Below are 19,035 nucleotides of genomic sequence, written 5' to 3' on the forward strand. Positions count from 1 at the left end.
AGCATGCATGGAAGGGCTCAAAATCAGCTTCACCTGACTGGCAGGGTCCGAGGAAGCAGGCGTTAGACTTTGTGGTCCATTCCTCAACTCTGCTGGGGTCTTCAACTCAGGGGGGTCTGGGGTCGATGCAATGCTCGGAGCCTCAGGAGATGGAGCTGGGGCAGCTGCTGGTGAAGGGCTGAGGTCATGAGTAGATTCCTGTTCTTTCCTGATGGATGGCAAAACTGGGTGCTTTGAGCTGAGCATGGTGTTGCGGTCGAGGCTCCATAAATAGGTAAGTGGCACAAATCTTGTATGGAAGGGGAAAAGTAGACAACTCACGAGTGAATTGGAGACGGTGCAGGAGGAACTGGCTGTGAGGAAGGAGCGATTTCAGCTGGGGTTGGGGTAAGTGGAGGTTCGGAGCAACTCTCCGCAACAACGGAGCTGTAACCTGTGGGGTAATTCAAATTGAAATTGAGGCAGAACATACTATATACTTGATCTTGTGATTCAATTTCAACCCCCCCCCCCCCAAAAAAAAAATTCGCTTTTTAACCAACACTATTAGTTTTATCTTGTATTGCACTGCTAGAGGCCGAGCAAAGACACTTTATCTATCTTAAAGAACCAAAACTATCCGTCAATGGCATATCTAAAGTTGTGGACTCAAATCTGGCTGACGGAAGCAGTACTATTAATTTGGTTTCTAAACTTCTGTAGCCACAGTTAGTCTCAGAAGAATAACCATGTCACTAATAGGATAGTATAGAAAAGTAACAGAGCTGAGACTGTAGGTCCCTCACCTTATGGGTGGTATGAGGAATAGATCTGTCTAATATAAAAGCTAAATTTTGAACGTTTTTTACAAATATCGCATACGCAAGCCAAGTTACCGAGATGGTTTCCACGGCAACAGAATTCAGCCAATCACTGTCGTGATCTAATCAGGTAGAGATAAAGTCATGAGGAATAGATATCTGCAATATGAAAGCTAAATGGTCAACGGTTTTTGAAATATTATGGACACAAAATTACACGGACGGATGATTAGCCGTCATACAGACAGAGCTCATTTTAATGTCCCAGTCTCAAACCTTGTCGGGAGTGGGAGGGGGGGAGGTGGGGGGAGACAATTAGTGAGCAAACTGGACTTTTGAGGAGGTAATATCCCAGACTCACTCGGTATAATGTACACGTGGTGCCTGTTCATGCTATTGTGGGTGACTCAAATTCCTCAGTGCCACATGCTATGGGTATTAAAATTCTGTCGATTAAAGGAAATGCAGCAAACATTCCTCGAACCTGAAGAAAATTAAAAATTGCTCTTCCATCCCCTCCACATGATACATCTAAACACCACAAAGACAAGCATCCCCTTACTAGTTCCACCATTGTGCTGTTGTTGCTGCTGCTGCTGCTGCTGCTGCTGCTGCTGCTGCTGCTGCTGCTGTTGGACAGGTGTAGACGCTGGGGCAGGGTTACTCCTTGGCCGAGGTTGACTGGCATTCATCGCTCCACTCGTAACTACCCCCGCAACATTGGGCCCATTGGTTGCCCAAGGGCCAGCTAAGCTGCTGGTGGAACCCGTGGCCGCCCACGCACTCCCAGCTCCACCCCACGCTGTTCCACCAGCTACTGCGGCAGCATAGGCTGGTCCCTGGGTGGATATGAGCGCAGGCTGTGGCCTGGGGAAAGGGGACAAGATACCTGTTGAGAAAGAGATGGTGTTGCTGATGAGCTGTTAATGCGATGAAGATTTGGGTAGTGCAGGCGCCTGGATAAGCGAACAGCGTGGTACAGAGGTGAAGAAAGTAGGGAAGCATGTGGTCTTTTGTGTAATGAAGGATGAACAGAGATGTATTGCAGAAGACAGGGAGACTCTTGGTACTGACGCAGGCTGTGGCTTGCTGGTCAGGCCTTTGCCACCAGTCGGAATGGTGTCTGACCTAGGCCGAGGTACTGGTGGCTGAGCCACAGGCGACACCACAGTCCCAGCCACACCATGTAGCCCCTTGCCCAGCACTGCCTTACCCGGTGACTGGGGAAGAAGGAAAGAGTAGGGTTTGTGGACAACGTGAGGGATGTCAGCTTTTAACTGACAAGCAGAGCTTTGCAAAATAGCGAACATCAAATGTAATTTACCTGGAGAGATTCACTGTCTGTCGATTTGCTCCTCCGCTTATCATGATGGTTTTCATGGTTTTCCTGTACAAGAATGCAAAATAGGTTCACCTGTGCTACAGCCCAAGTCACAGAGATTTATCAATGGTGGACCAGGCACAAATACATTCAGACAAACCAAGCAACCTATTTGTCTTAAGGAAGTCGCTCACAGTCAATGCAGGTACTGGAGAGCTTGAGGTGGTGGACGTTGGAGTGCTGCTCGACTGGTTAAACACCTCCTCATCATTTAGAATGTTCCCCACAGGGGATGTAGCCAACAGCGCCATTGATGCCAGGTCTGCGTAGAAGCAGCAGCGAATTAGCAAACTCGATGCAGCAACTTCATTGTTACCATGGACAAAAAGAGGGACAATCAACGTGGTTTCTCACTGATCTCATCCATGTTGATGTCGTCATAAATGAACTCGTTCTCCTCAAAGTCTGGGTCTTGAGCAGAGTCCACATAATACTCGACATCATCACGCACTTTTCGAATGGCATCAACACCCACAGTGCTGTTGTCCAGCATTCGTAACAGGGTCTCCAATTTGCCAACATGCCAGCGATGCCTCTCCAGCAGCCTTTTCAGCGTGTCCATGCGGTCACACCTCTGCTCTCAACGTGTGCATGTAAAATGAAGGGGGCGGAGGGCAGGTGGAAGGAAAACCGACAAGCAAAACAAATAAATACAAACATTTAATGATCATAATCATCATGATGCATTGTGTAGTTCCTTCTAGTTAGACATGTTATAAATTGCTTCCAAATTACATATGCAAAGCATGTAGTCGAGTTTGAGAAGCATAAGAACAAGAACAAGAACGTCCTCCCCCCCCACCCTTCCCAAAAAAACAAACAAACAAACAAACAAAGAACGACATTTGGCTTGAGTCATACTACTGATAAGCAGTGGTACAACAAGAGACTTCTTGATTCTTATGCGTTCACAAATATCACAAAGTAACTTACAAAGACAAAATAAAATTGAGGATTTACTCACTGCTGAGCTCAACACGAGGGTTCGGTACCAGCAAGGCCACCAAAAGTGACCCTAATAACTTTGCTTGAAAAGATGATTAGTATTCGCAGAAACAACATGGTTCCAAAAGGGCTTTGCACGGTATTAGAAACACCAAACTATTAAAAGTACGTGTCGGTCCTAACTTGTCACATGCTAATGATTGTGTATTAGATGGTTATGCCACATACGCCCAAAGTCTTTGAGATTGCGAACGTTGCTGTTAGAAAAAGTTCACATTTCATGCCAGATTATGGTAGTAATCTGTCGAGTTGAACGTTCTTCGGTTATTGTCCATTTAAGAAATTCTTTTAGCCTTTTTTTTTTTTAATGACGTGTTTAAGGTCAGTTTTAATTTATCTTTGCAAGTCATCAATCCTCTCTCTCTTTTGCTCATCTTCGGACAGCCAAAGTTGTACACCCTCCTTTTGGAGGGGTTCTGGGCAAAAGGGTTGAAACCTCGATAATGCTTCAATTCCTTTCTGAAATATATATATATATATGTATATATTATGTACACACGAGTAGAGTACCCACCCTACAGACGACCTTGCTTCCACCAAGCATGCAACACGTTCTTTTGACGCTTTATGTTTAGTTGGGTGATGGAAAGGCAACTGACAGCTGCCTCAATCACTCCCAAAAATAATAATAATAATAATAAAAAAAAAACCCGGGTTACGTGCATAAAACAAAAACATACCCACTGCTTACAATTCAAAACATCTCACTGCACTGGAAAACGTGGGGACAGCATTACTGGACTTTTAAATGGTGGATACTTGTAATACAGCCCCCCCCCAACAACTTGGAGGTCGCACCACACGATACACATTGAGAGAATTTGCATCGTCCATCCTGCCCCCCCCGCTTCACCAGCCCCCAACACCCCTTCCTCACTGACCCCCAACACCCCCCCCACCCAAGACCACTGGCACAGATAAAAACACCCCTATACACTAATTGGGGTCATGATGATGTTGCAGAGGAGGTCCAAGTTAACTCAAGAACTGCTGTGCGGTCCCTTCATCAACCGGGCAACTATGGGAGAGTAACTCGTAGTAAACCTCTTCTTAGACCAGCCAACATTCAAAGGAGAAAGAAGTGGGCTGATGAAATGGCCACTCGTCCCTTGGAGTTTTGTCAAACTGTCATTTTTCAGATGAGTCCCAATTTGCTCAATTTTCTGAAAGTGGACACTTATGGGTCTGGAGACTTCCCAGTCAAGAGTTCTCTTTGAATCAAATGCAGCCAACTGTCAAACACGGTGGTTTTTCAGTGATGGTGTGGGAAGCAATCTGGAGCGCTGGTCGGTTAGAGCTTGTGGAGTGTGTTGGCAACATCAACTTTATGACACACATTTCTATCCTTGAGGATGGACTTCTCCCTGTCTTCTCCACTGGTCAGATGGTCAAAAACAACACTGTTCAGGGAAGATGGAGCTCCATGCCACACTGCAAAAAAGACCAAAGAATGGCAGAACAGAAATGGGATCAAGCGACTTCCACGGCCAAGTCAGTCTCCTGACATGAATCCCATTGAACACCTCTGGGCCATATTGGATCGAGCTGTGCGGAAAAAGTCCAGGAAACCAACATCACAGGCAGAATTGCTAAACCCTTTGTGTGAAGCCTGGGGAGAAATCCCACGAGAGAAAATTTTAGAAACTCGTTAGTTCTATACCTGAAAGAGTAAAAGCGTTGAAATCTGCAAATAGCAAGTAACCAAATACAAGTGGATGTATTACCAGAGAGTTGGTGTCAAACCACCCAATGCTCGCCTGTTTATACATTTATCGTTTTTAAAAGACTAGTCTAATAATATTTTTTTATAAAGCATTGCAATGAAGACTGATCCAAATAATTTTAAAGCAATATATGTATGGTGTCAGGTCAGGTTCGATTCTGTGACCTGCTACAGGTACCATGTAAACCTGTACTAACCTGTTCCATGGTCGGGTTGTCGGCGACTAAACCGTCTCCCCCACCAGGTTTTCTGGTGAGGAAGGTGTTTGGATATGGACACCCAGCAGGATTAAAAACAAAACCTGCCAAAGGGCGGAGGAGCTCCTTGTGAGCCAACGGCCATCCATATCTAGTGCCCAACTGTGTCTGCGGACGTCCTCCTGCAGTTGGGTCACTTCTTATTAGGAGGTTGGTGGCAGGATTTGCACTCCAGCCACCGTAAAACCCTTCATTCCGCAAAACGCAAAAAACGCAAAAAAAATCTGAAAACCCACTCCGTGGGAGTACCTCCTGTGCAGCTTCCCTTCGCAGGGCAGCTCACCGGATGACAGGATTGGGGCAAAGCCTTCGGGACCCCCAATCTTTGATAGGAGGGAAACCACGGGGTAACATCCCTGGGTCAGATTGCGGGAGAGTGTGTCAGAGTGGTGCTGAGGTGTCGTCCACCAGACGGCGGTCTCCTTGGGTTAACCTGAGGCGGTCCCTTCGGGTGGGTGCCTGGAATGTCCTATCCCTAAGAGAGGATGATCACCTGTCTCTGTTATCATCTGAGCTCAAGCGTTTGGACATCGGGATTGCAGCTCTCTCTGAGGTTCGGAGACCGGATTGCGGCGAGATAATGGTGGGTGGTTACACCTACTATTGGTCTGGATGCTCTGATGGTTACCATACCCAAGGAGTTGCTGTCGCTGTGTCCAATAAGCTGACCCCAATGATAATTGAGGTAACTCCGGTCAACGAGCGTATTATGAGATTAAGGATTCGTCACTCCTTAGGCGTCATTTCCCTGGTCTCTGTTTATGCTCCGACTGAGGCGAGTGATCTCACCGTGAAGGATGCATTCTACGCCACACTCGAGTCTGTGGTTGATCAGTGCCCCAGACGAGATACACTTCTAGTCTTGGGGGGTTTCAATGCATCGACTGGAACTGATAGGGACGGTTATGAGGTGTGTGTTGGTCCCCATGGGTCAGGAACTATGAACCAGAATGGCACTAAGTTCCTTGACTTTGCAAGAAGTCATGGACTTAGGGTGGCTGGTTCATGGTTTCAGCGCCCACAAGCTCATCGCTGGACTTGGTATTCCAACGCTGGCGGTGTGGCAAAGGAGATTGACAATGTCCTCATTGACGGTCGTTGGAGGATGATCCAGAACTGCAGGGTCTACCGGAGTGCTCAGTTCCTCAATACTGACCACAGGCTTGTTGTAGCAACTCTAAAGCTGCACCTTAAATCCTGGAGAATGGTACCATCCCAGCCGAGGCTGGATGTTGCCAAGCTCAGGGATGAGAGAGTAGCTGAGGAGTTTGCGAACAGGCTGAGTGGACACTTGGGGGTCTGGGTGCTTTGGGGGGTCCTGCAGAGTTGTGGAGCGCCTTCAAGACCACCGTCCTTGATATTGCCGGTGGATGCCTTGGAGCTCAACGCAGGGCAAAGAAGAATTTTGTCTCTCAAGGGACACTGGATACCATTGACCAGAGTCGCAGGGCCAGGCTGAGTGGCAGAGCTGAGCTGTTCAGGGAGCTGAGGCGTAAAACTGTACGTGCACTGAGGGTGGACAAGGAGGCCTATGTGCGAGGAATCTGTGAGGGGGTAGAGCATCACCTGTGGACAGGTGATTCTCGTCCCGCTTACAGGGGAATTCGCGCATTACGTTCATCCAAGCCCATCCCTCGGAGCACTACAGTTCGAGCAGAGAGTGGTAGGCTCTTGACAGAGGAGTCTGAAGTGAAGGCCCGCTGGGCCGGTTACTTTGAGCGGTTGTACCAGGCTGATCCCCCAACTGTCGAGTTGGACGTCAAGGGTGTTACAATCCCTGTTGCTGACCCTCGAATCAACTGTGGTCCACCTACGCTTGTGGAAACACGGGCTGCGGTGAACCAGTTGAAACGGGGCAAAGCTCCAGGGATCTGTGGCATCCATGCCGAACTTCTCAAGGCTGGTGGAAATGCTGCACTCGTGTCGTTGCATGCAGTTTTGTGCTTTGCCTGGAACACAGGCATCATCCCAACTGACTGGAAGAGGGGCCTTGTTGTCCCTCTCTGGAAAGGGAAGGGTGATCGCCAAGACTGCAACAACTACCGAGGGGTGACGCTGCTCTCAGTGCTGGGCAAGGTCTTTGCTCGGATAATTCTCGATAGGGTTCGCCACCATCTGCTTGAGCACCAGCGTCCAGAGCAGTCAGGCTTTACACCAAAGAGGTCAACGATTGACCGTATCCTTGCACTTCGTGTCCTCACCGAACGCAGACGAGAGTTTTGGCAGGGGCTGCTTGCAGCCTATGTCGATCTCTGTAAAGCGTTCGATTCAGTGAATCGGGATGTCCTCTGGAGGATTCTTGGTCTTCGTGGGGTGCCACCAAAACTGATCGATCTGAAGTCTAAACTCTACTCTGGTACTGAGAGTGCTGTGAAGTGTGGTGGTACCATCTCTGACTTATTTCCAGTTGTTACTGGAGTTCGTCAGGGATGTGTACTTGCCCCCACACTTTTCAGCACTTGTATGGACTGGATTCTAGGGAGGATGTCGGAGAGATCAAGTTGCGGTGAGTCATTTGGGAATGTCAAGATCTCGGACCTTGACTTTGCAGATGATGCAGTCATCTTTGCGGAGACTTTAGACATCCTCTTGGGGGCCCTCGAGGTGCTGAATGAGGAGTCGGAGCCGTTGGGATTACGGGTTTCTTGGGTCAAAACTAAGATCCAGGCTTTCAATGACATCTTGGATGCTGCTGTCCTGTCTGTCTGTTTGTGGTGAGGATGTTGAGGTCGTGGAGAGATTCACTTACCTTGGCAGTGATATTCATGTCTCTGCTGGCTGCGAGTCAGAGGTCAATAGACGTCTGGGTCGGGCCTGGGGAGTCATGGATTCACTGGATCATGGGGTGTGGCGCTGCCGGTACCTGTGCGGGAGGACGAAAGTCTGAGTCTTCAGGTCCTTGGTATTTCCAGTCTTGCTCTATGGGTGCGAGACTTGGACTCTGACCAAGGATCTGAGACAGAGACTTAATTCCTTTGGTACCAGGTCTCTTCGGAGAATCCTTGGCTATCGCTGGTCGGATTTTGTGTCCAACGAGCGGTTGCTGAGAGAGACTCGGATGAGATTTGTTACCTGCATAGTCCGTGAGCATCAGTTGCGGCTGTATGGACATGTGGCTCGTTTTCCTGACTCTGATCCTGCTCACCAGATTCTCTCAGCGAGGGAGTCTCATGAGTGGAGGAGGTCAGTAGGTCGACCACGTGCCTCATGATTGCAACAGGTTGACCATCATCTCAAGGAGATGGGGATGGGCCTTGCATCTGCCTGGGGGATGGCCAGACGGAGGCCCCTGGAGTACCGGCGGAAAGTGGACGCAGCGACGTGCTGTTCTGGCACATGCTCCCATACCTGACCTGAATATATGTATTTGTATATTGTAAATCAGTAAAAAAATAGTGTGGTAGATAAAAACATTAGAAAGGAAATAACTTGCACCAAAAACGTTAACATTTTCATGCTCACGCTGACGCCGGGGGTATCGCTGTAGCTCTCTGTTCTTCGAACAGGCGAGCTAAAAAATGGATCAAATGTTAAATAAATTCTGTTAAAATCACGGTGTCGATAAAAAAAAAATATATATATATATATACATATACATATACATATACATATACATATACATATACATATACATATACACACACACACACACACTCACACACACACACACACACACACACACACACACACACACACACACACACACACACACACACACACACACACACACACACACACACACACACACACACACACAAGCAGGGATACCCGTGCTCTGCACCGGAATCCTGTGGATGAAGGTGGATCTGAAACCCCCTTCTGGTGAAACTGCCAAAATCAAGAATCACTGCTCACCTTCACTCTTTCATTTAACTTTTTTCCTGCCTTTGGAACAAACTACCACACTCTTCAATCACACTCTTTCCTCCAGGCCTTTAAAACAGTTGTTCACCATCATCTCTTATCATCCCCCATCCAAAACCACAATCTTTTCTACCTTCGCTAATCCACACCAAATCCACCTCCTTCAAATTCCCTGCTTTCCTTCCTGAAAGTCCCTGTAGTGCAAGGATCTGAAAGTCCCTGAAGTGTCCATCTCATTTACCCTGTGTACCCCACCCCATCCCTCTCCCTTCCACACCGTTTTTTTCCTTCCCTCTCCCGCTCGACTTGTCTCCTGCTCCCGTTGTACGTTTTTGTGCGTTAGCTCTCATACGAGCCTCGACAATGTATACAAAAAAAATAAAAATAAAAATAAAAAGACCCTTAAATGTTGGGATTGAGACAAAGAGAAGAACAATGTTCCAGATTTTTAGCAATGACCCTGATTGGCTTTGGGAATGGCCTAAGTCACTCCTGTGAAGCCAATCATAGAACCTAAATATGAGATTGGTGGATTTGAGGCTGTGGTTACAAGTCCTCAAGACAGTATGCAAGTAAGGCTTCATATGCCTTTGGTGTTCTCAGTTCATTAATCCAATCATTTCACTCTTGTGCCCATAAAACTAAATTAAGGGGCACTTGGTACTGATCAAATTTTTCTCGCCTAAACATTAAAAACATGTCCAAATCCAGACATAAGAGAAGATAACCAAGTTGATTTTGGAGGAAAGACGGTTCAACTAAATAAAAAAACGTTTAGCAAAAGTTAAAATGGTAAAGCACACCATTTTGTGAAGTCGAAAATGTTTTGCCACCTATTGTCGACAGATCGCCCCCTCACAAAATGGAACATTCAACATCTACATCAAAACATTTGGTGTTCCCATATGACATCAGTTTGAGGTTTTGCTGGTTGGAGAGAAAATAACTTAATTTGACAAGTGGTGCAGTTTAGCAGGTAATCATCCCAAAGCATGCACGCTCAGAGATTCAGAAAACAACAAGCACCGGGGTTTCATACAATTAGTGAGGCTCAGTACCTTTTAAAATGCGAGAGTTCATAGAACACCTTACCCCGCACTGTGTTCAACTATATACAGTAAACCCTCCAATTTTGTGGGGGTTAGGTTACTGGAAAATGGCGTGATAGTTCAAACCGTGATTGTGGAAATGAAGGGCCAATGTGAAAATGGGGTTTGGGGGGGTGGGGGGGGGTTGGGTTGGGTTCCTGAGCTTCGAGGAAATAGAGGAAGGTGGACGTGGACAGCAGCCATAATAAACACCACAATTGAAATAAATATGCAAATACAATGTAAAACTAGAAGGGCACCTGGTAGAGCGCATACCTCTGCCACGTAATGCCCGATCCACAAGAACATATCGGGCTCATTACATTTTTGAAATATCATGCGATATATCGTTTTTGGCCCTATCTCTCAATGGTGAAGAATCACTTAAAAAAATAAATAATTCACGTATCCAGATTCGGATCTTCACCAAAATCAAATCAATTTGTCCTTGCCACATCCAAACTGTCCACAAAATTTTATCCAGATCTGTCCACAACTTTTTGAGATATCCTGCACAAACAAAGACAAAAAGGAGTGAAAACATAACCTCCTTCACCTCCGGTGGTGGAGGTAATAAACAAAAACACCAGAGTTTTACCTTTTAAATTTATTACAAAACAGCGAGGTGGGTGAGGGTAACAACATAATGTGCTCGCACTGTACTCTGCCATAAATAGAAAACACAAGACTTAGCTCGGGATGATGCTGCTAGAGGGGGGGGAGGGTGGAGCGGGGAGCAAGTGGATTGGGGGAAGGGTGAGTAGGGGAAGGGTGAGTGGGATTTAGCGATAGGAGCAGCATTAGCTTGACGACGAAGTCGCCGGCAGCAATGCTACATAAGACCTTTAACCACCTTACCTTGAACCCCGATCTTTCCTGCTCGGAGAGGAAGGTACGAGTTGGCATCGCAATCCCATCTCGTCAGCGTTAAAGAATTGCTCCAGCATAAATCGCTTTGCCTCGATTAGTTCCATGAGCTGCGGTAACCCTCGGAAAATAAGGGTTTGATCACGAGGGTTCGAGTCTGGGTGTCGAAAAGTGAGAGTTTGGGAATGAGGTTCGAATACGGAGTTGGAAAATGAAGGTTTGGGAATGAAGTTTGAAGGATAATGAAGGTTTAGGAATGAGGAAGAGTAAATGGGGAAGGTTCTACCTACAAATCAATTGACCCCGTAATGGCGCACAGTACAGATGCCACATTTTCACCTCAAGCCAACCGATCTAACAACTCAATCTTTTCACTCAATGTCACAACCTTTCTCTGTCTTTTGGCACAACCAACTTTGTCAGTCATTTACATCTGGGCGCCATTAAAAGTGGTGCACAAGAAACACCACAAGGCTCGTAATGGGAGATAATCGTTCGTGCACGAGACACAAACGATGACTCATTCAGCTCAAAAAAAAAAGAAATCCTGTGATAACGAAATCAGAATACAATAGATTGCCTGCGATTGGTCGAAACCAGCGACATTTCAGGGTTTACTGTGATAAAATTGAAATAAAATAATGATTTTAAAAATTGGATAAAAATTTTCCAGAAGTTTGGCGCCGTTGATGCAGTCCGATACAGCACCTTATTTAACATGACCAAGTACTACAAAACTGCACGTTTGTGGAACTGCCATGAAAGTGATTTGTGTTCTTTCGTGTTCAAGTACTGTATACAATTCAATTAAAATAAAATAAAATAAAATAAAGGCTTTATAGGTTGAAGAAAAAAAATAAATAAATAAAAAAACATTCCAGAAGTTTACCACTGCAGATGAAGATGCATCTTTTACATCACCTTATTCCACATGTTACATGAGTTCTTCATGCATGTCGTTTGTGTCTTTTATGACGTCCTTAAAAACAGTAACGTTACCTATTTGGAATGATTTTCAATCTTGTTTGAGTGCTAAGCAGGCACACAGAGTAAAAATTTATCTCACTCCTTTCTGTGAATGCACAATTGGGATGCATTCAGAGCCAAAATACATGCTGCTAAACTACAGGTTTGTTTTCAGATTCATGTTCAAAATACAACATTCAACTGAAATCAAGTTGTTCCTCAATCACAAAATGACATTTATAAATGGACGGACATACAGTGAACAAAGTGCTTAATCCTGCTTTTCGCTTCACGTGTACGGGGTAATAAAAACAAATGAACAAACAAACAAACGGGTCTTCAATAAATGTGTTTTGTCTCTCAAGACATAAACAACGCTTTTTCCCTTCTTTGTTCATAAGCAGCACAAGGTTGCAGGATAGCATCAATGGCTGAGGGTGCGGCCGTGCCGCTGATGCAGTGCTCCTTGCTGGTTGGGGCAGGACTTTAAAATTTATTTGTTCACGGTGCCGGTGATAGCTTGCCTACTCTTCGCGAAGGACACCACGGTATCTTTAATGTCCAACAAAGAATGCCGGCAGATAGAATGCCCAGTTTAATGTCCATCCGAGGGACGGCACAGACATTGATGAATCACCCTGCCTGTGAAACAGAGATGACATTTAAAGGTAAGTCGGGATTGAACACCATATTTGACAGCTTAGAGGTGAATGTGCGTACATCGAGGCCATGCTGTCAGCCCTCTTTTCCCCTAAAATGCCCTTAAGGTTTTGCCAAACGTTTACTGACCAGCCATGACAGGAGCTTGTAATCGATCAAAGTTTATTTATTTTTACTTCACCAAGGCATGCCTTGCATGATCTGCAACACCGAAGCTTCGGCTAACCCTAGTGGATCCAAGAAAAAGGTTCATTTTACAAATTCAATTATCAATTCAACTAAAGGAAAAGAGAACAAAAAACAATGCCAAAATAAACTAGAACTACGTTGTCGATGGCACACAGTCGCATATTCCCGCGCGCATTGCTTTGTCCCATTAACGCTAGGTGAAATTTTATCTTGCAAAATGGATTGACTATTCTTTTCTATTTGATGTGCTTTATGACTAAAGACTTAACTATGTTTACTAAATCAGAAGTCATTGCAAGCATGTCAACATTTCATGAAACATTAATTTAACACTGTCTAGCAATATAGAACTGTGCATCAGTTTAATCATAGGAATGAACTGTGTACAATATTACTTATAATTATTCATAATCAATTAGATAAATACAGTAAAACCTGTGACTGTTTGTCACTCATGGGGGCCACATAAGTAAGTTCTTTATAAAAGAATTTACCATGTACAATTAAATGGTAAAAACACGTAAATTTTTTTTACTCGACCCCCATGACCCCAACCGCTCTGGCTGACCCCTATAGACAGGTCTCTGCCAGGCAAAAACTTCCCTTTTTCCAGTCAAGGTTTTCTCTGCTGATTTATGTACTTTGGAACATACTCTTTAAAATAAGCTTCTGAGCCACCCTGAATTTTGTCGCAAAACCAATATGGCTGCCCCAGATATTTCAATGCACAGCAAACTTTTTTCTGGTGCATTTGACACCCCATAAATGTATTACCAACAGATAGAAACATGATGACAAACTACACAAATATCATATTGGAATTGTTCTATGACGTCTCCTTGACGTTGAAATGACGTCATAGTCGACCGATCGATATCAGAAATTCAATATACTGCAAACTTTTTTCTGGTGCATTTTACACCCAATAAATGTATTACCAACAGATAGAAACATGTCACTAAACTACCAGAATAACCCTTTATTTATATTCTGTGACGTCTCCTTGACGTCGAAATGATGTCAAAGCAATGCGATAGCCCCCATAATTTCAAATTTTATCAAACTTTTTATTCTATAACCAATAATATCAAATCACCAGTCTAAGTCACTTTGGATTTACTATTTTCTACTGTTTAAAAAGGTTTCAAGTGATTTATGTATTTCCTTCTCTCCATGGTCATATTTCCTCAGCTTCCCTTTTATTTTAGAATCCTTAACATCAGGACAGGCAGTAAAGATTCCAGGATTCCTGAGAAGATTCAGCGAATCCACATTTGACTACAGATAAAGACAATGTCAGCTTTTGAACAGGTGTAAACTGTTGCACAATGGCATCTACACCAATTTTGTGTTTAGAGAGTGATGAAATGCATTTGTGTTGTCTGTGTAATGAACGTATCGACAAAGGTGAGCCATCTTCAAAGTAAACTCAGAATGGATTGCAGTCTATTTGAGCACTGGCAGAAAGATGGGTAAAAATTGACCAGAGTTTATGTACTCAGGCACCCTATGTTGAATTCCTGTCTGCTGCACAGCGTCTTTCTAGACCAGGCCAGGATGTCTATGTTCATGAGAACTGCAGAATCACACATGCCACAGAGGATCAACCACCAATTCGAGGCAACTGGCTGATTGATGGAATGGCAGCTGTTCCGTCAATCCCATCTCAACAAACATGGGGAGAATTCGCTGACATTTTATTGAAATTCTGCTTGCCACCAAGCTTGTCTAAGCCAAAACAGCTTGGAATCATATTTGATTCATACAGTACAGCCACAACAAAGCAGTTAACCCAACGGCGCCGAGGAACTTCTGGTAGAAGAATTCACATCAAAAGTCCAGAGCAGAGTATGCCCGGTGGCAAAGATTGGGACTTATTTCTGCACAATTCCAAAAACAAGACAGAGCTGATTCAATTCCTCATTGGCTACTACAAGACCAATTCAGTCAGATCAAAACTAGGAATTCCACTGATTGTGACAGAAGAAGAGAAAACTTGGCTGATCACACGAACTGATGTTCAAAAGCTCGAATCCTGCAACCATCATGAAGCTGACACCCGGCTTGTTCTTCATGCAAGCAAGTCTGAAGATCCTGTTATCATCAGAGCTACTGACACAGACGTACTGGTCGTCCTGAGCTATGCCTGTTCCTTCTGTAAACCACCACATGACTGGTTTATGAAGATTTACCATCGTTATGTTATTGTGAAGAAACTAACAAATCATTATGGAGACGGTGTGTGCAAAATTCTTCCGGCATATCACAGCATCACAGGATGTGACACAACATCATTCCCATTTCGAATTGGCAAGGTCAAGCCATGGAAGAAAATGTTGAAACAGGAAAAGTGCCATCTACTTTCGCAGCTGGGCAGATCCGACCAATCTGTTCAAGATGTCGAGAGTGCTAAAAGCTTCTTCAGAACTTGCATGTACTCTGGAACGGAACAAGAAAGCTTTGTTGGGACAAGGATCAGAATGTACAACAGCCAGAAGGTGAAATCTAGTTGCAGCATCCTTCCAGACGAGAATAGCACCAAACAGCATCTCAAACGAAGTTACCTGCAGGCATTGCTATGGAACCAGTGTCGAAGACAAAATATCGAATATCCTTCCATCACTGACAGAGGAAGGGAAACTACTGAGGATGGTATTAAACCAGTATGGTTCACCTGTCCACAACTACCTCCAACACTGGCAAAGACAAAGAGCAGGAAAAGACGAATTCAAGGTATTACTTAACTTCTTTGGATCTCTAAACAATGCAGTTCATCCCAATACAAGTTGCTCATAATTAGTCCAACCATGGTTAAATTAATTTGAAGTAAATAGTCGATGTTCCTCTTGCAGGTCTCACTGACTATGATGCCGAAGAAGATGATTCAACAACAGAAGAGAGAAGCCAGCTTCGACGGAAGAAGATAGACAGGACTACCAGCAGACAATCAGAAGACAGAGAGGTCTATTGTGGAAAAAGAAAAAAGCCAGGTAAAATCTCAGAATACCCCTAAAGTGATGATTTAATCTCATTTCAATGTTGTGGGTTTGTGCATCCTACATATTATCCAAATTTAATTTTGCAGAGGGTTACATTGAGAGTGCCAGAGATGCCGATGTCCTCACAGAAGGAGGAAAGCCGTCTCCACAAAGAAAGAGGAAGAATACAAGCAACTCAGAAAATTTTACTGGCATTACCAACAGGATTAAAATCCATGGTAAGTAATTCAGAAGTGTCCATTTAATCAAAATGTTTTGTGTAGTTTGATATTTGTGTAGTTTGTCATCATGTTTCTATCTGTTGGTAATACATTTATGGGGTGTAAAATGCACCAGAAAAAAGTTTGCTGTGCATTGAAATATCTGGGGCAGCCATATTGGATTTTGGCTACCATATTGGATTTGCGGCAAAATTCAGGGTGGCCCAGAAGCTTATTTGAAAGAGTATGTTCCAAAGTACATAAATCAGCAGAGAAAACCTTGACTGGAAAAAGGGCAGTTTTTGCCTGGCAGAGACCTGTCTACTCAGGGTCATATCAAAAATCCGAAAGTGTTGTGCACTTCCACATACATATATCTATTATGTCCCAAAGTTTCAAGCTCCTATTTCAAACGGTGAAGGAGGAGTTACAGGGTAAGACAGACGGACGTACGGACGGACGGACGGAGGAGACAATCACAATATTCCCGCTTTTCTTCGAAAGCGCGGGAATAATAAAAATAAATAATAACAATTCTGGAGACGGCGATGGTTCACGCGCGGTATTTGACGATGTAGATCGTTTCAGAAGTCAAGGATGAGACAATGTGATAATTTTTGACCAAGTTATAAAAATGATTAACATGATGTGGTTCGAGTGACAGGTTATTAGCTGCAAAATGTCGAAAACCCGGTTTCGTTCAACAACTTTCAAAATTTGACCTTTGCATAACCTTTAAAGGTCACAAAACAATGTTGTGGACATTAAAATAAGGAAACAGGATACGTGCGAAAGCTTATTGGAGTTAGTTCGTCAAAGGTCGAAAATCCGGTTCGATTCCCACAACTTTGAAAATTTGACCTTTGTGAACTTTAAAGGTCAAATGTCAAGGATTATGACCTTTGGTGCAAAACTTCCTCTGGAACATTCCAGGAACAATATAACGTCATAGAGGCTATATGGCATTTCGCACTCCTCGGATTATCCATACTTTGAGAAATCAGCGTAAAAAACAAACTTGAAGGGGGTACCACGGGCAAGGTGTTCGAGATAGAGCAAAATGGTTTCAAGACTTTAGGTGGGGAATGACCTCAGGATTATGCATAAAAAATAGTCATCCTAGCTCTAAAAGTTTGGGAGGTCGTATGATTTTTATGTCAAAATTCGCAATTTTCTAAGTTCGTGACCTTGACACGAAAATGAAAAATCGAGCTCCGTGGGGCTATGCAGGTGCCATTGGGCTAACCAAATACTGAAACCCCTGCCAGAATCGACAAACCCCCTCAGAGAAGATGCAAATTGAAATCGGCTACCCCCTAAAAACACATGTTTTTGGGGCGTGGCTCCGCCCATAATGGGCGCACCACGCCTATTCTCAGGAAAACACAACTAGATCATGATATAAACCTCCCACCAAAATTTTATCAGGATCGGATCAAAACCCACGGAGCTATGCTCGGGACAGACAGACATACACACATCAATAATGAATATAGTGGCCACTAACCGACTCGTGAACAAATTTTTAAAAATTACCGCAAGCACATCATTTTTTTCAGATTCCTTAGGATATGGTGTGAATCGTATCAGTTAGGCTTGGCATGTAGCACATCATCACTTGTAATTGTATTAAGAAAGCATCAAGATGGTAAAATAGCGACGACGCGAGTTGTGTACATGGGCAACAATTGGCTTGTGAGGCAGAGTTCAGTACAAGCCACAATGAACGCATTTCTTCATAAGGCTTATATACGAGATGGAATTGTGCACACGACATAATGAAGCAGAACATGCACAAAAGAGGAGCCCATTACAAGCCACAAATTTGAAAATAAACAAAAATCAAAAAAGATTGGCCTAACAATCACAAAATCCCCTGCACAGCAGAACCAGAGTACACAGAGTGTGTTTAATCACCACGATACTGTTAAAAGTCAACCTTGATCCCAACCTTTTAACCTTTGTGATGTTGTGGGTCATAAACCAATTACATCCCATTCGGGATCACATCATCTCTTAGAAATGGCAGTGATTTGAAAACCCAACAAATTCCTGACATTCCCAAATGCCTTTTCCTCTCTGCCAATTCTGCACCCACCTTCCTGATTCCTTTGCTTTCTTTTATCTCTTCAACCCCAACCCCCACCCAATCACTTCCTTATTCACTGCTTCCTCGCAAATTCGTTTCTCAATTCGATTTTGACAACCACCTCTCACCCCCTCTTCCAAACACTAAATATGGTCACAAATCCCAAACCATTAAAATCAACCTTCCACGATCTTCAATGCATCTGTATAAACAACATATACATCCTTTAGAGGAGAAATTAAGCTAGCCATCCTATCTGCAATATTTTGCAAATGAAATAGTCCAAGGTATATTTTGCACAAGTAAACGTTTAAGGTTAAAACGGAACACGGAGATTTAGTAAATGCAAGTTTAAAAACCTGTACCATACTCTATATACAGAGCGTCGGTGCTGCCGACAGTTTCTTGGCAAGGGTTATACTGGGTGGTTTGCTATTGCCTTCCCAGCATTGTTTGGTCCGGCTCCATCCTTTTAAATGCTGGGCCTCAAGCAAAGAGGCGGCATGCACCATTAAAGAAGAAGAAGAAAAAAACAGTCTTTGGTGTGACTCGGACCAGGTTCGAACAATCAACCTCTCAGACTCAGAGGATGCTCTAACCCATTACACCACCAAGTCTGGTTTTAATGCAAGATTATGCAAAATTAAATTGGATTACAAGCAAAATACAACAAAACCCAAATTGGATATGGATAGGACAAGATTAATGGGACAAACAGATTTGTATAGCCAGCATTCCTTGTGTGGAGGAGGATGTATTTAACATATACATTCAACAAGTAGCACCTACTGCCAGACAGCACACCTCTTTCTCACTCTTGCTCTTTTTCTTTGATGGGATGGACAAGGACTCAACCTCGCTCTCAAACTGGTCCACCTGCAGGGTGCATCACACAGCAACAGGTATCGAATCACAAATCATACTTTCATTCCAACATTGCCTCACGA

At 44.1% G+C, this 19,035-nt stretch overlaps 2 protein-coding genes across 6 annotated transcripts in view; one reads left to right on the forward strand and one right to left on the reverse strand.

Annotated features, from left to right (window-relative positions):
- Positions 1-19,035, reverse strand: part of CNOT3 (CCR4-NOT transcription complex subunit 3) — a 39,708-nt gene that overhangs the window by 4,384 nt on the left and 16,289 nt on the right. For 3 of the 5 annotated variants that reach the window (XM_085856562.1, XM_085856558.1, XM_085856561.1), the window contains 8 exons: positions 18,878-18,964; positions 2,536-2,755; positions 2,316-2,443; positions 2,125-2,187; positions 1,875-2,020; positions 1,363-1,667; positions 322-433; positions 34-208 (listed from right to left, as the gene is read on the reverse strand). In XM_085856562.1, coding sequence (XP_085712688.1) covers positions 34-208; positions 322-433; positions 1,363-1,667; positions 1,875-2,020; positions 2,125-2,187; positions 2,316-2,443; positions 2,536-2,755; positions 18,878-18,964 — 1,236 coding nt within the window. The remainder of the gene's footprint in view (positions 1-33; positions 209-321; positions 434-1,362; positions 1,668-1,874; positions 2,021-2,124; positions 2,188-2,315; positions 2,444-2,535; positions 2,756-18,877; positions 18,965-19,035) is intronic. The other 2 variants (XM_085856563.1, XM_085856560.1) reach the window with 1 other exon arrangement.
- On the forward strand, positions 14,441-16,239 carry LOC147012022 (uncharacterized). The gene is made up of 4 exons (XM_085857901.1): positions 14,441-15,533; positions 15,653-15,790; positions 15,886-16,017; positions 16,172-16,239. Exons 1-4 carry the CDS (start codon positions 14,441-14,443, stop codon positions 16,237-16,239), a joined length of 1,431 nt encoding a protein of 476 aa, XP_085714027.1.

The sequence above is a fragment of the Eptatretus burgeri genome, chromosome 15, assembly GCF_056783735.1.
Source record: "Eptatretus burgeri isolate ZD-2024b chromosome 15, Ebu_testis_v1, whole genome shotgun sequence".
In the NCBI taxonomy this organism is placed as follows: domain Eukaryota; kingdom Metazoa; phylum Chordata; class Myxini; order Myxiniformes; family Myxinidae; genus Eptatretus; species Eptatretus burgeri.

Bases quoted from the DNA above. Each gene is read 5' to 3' on its own strand.
- LOC147012022 (XM_085857901.1), top strand. From the start codon at position 14,441: ATGGCAGCTGTTCCGTCAATCCCATCTCAACAAACATGGGGAGAATTC. The intron at 15,534-15,652 runs GTATTACTTAAC...TTCCTCTTGCAG, and splicing joins CAGGAAAAGACGAATTCAAG to GTCTCACTGACTATGATGCC. The intron at 16,018-16,171 runs GTAAGTAATTCA...TATCTGGGGCAG, and splicing joins CAACAGGATTAAAATCCATG to CCATATTGGATTTTGGCTAC.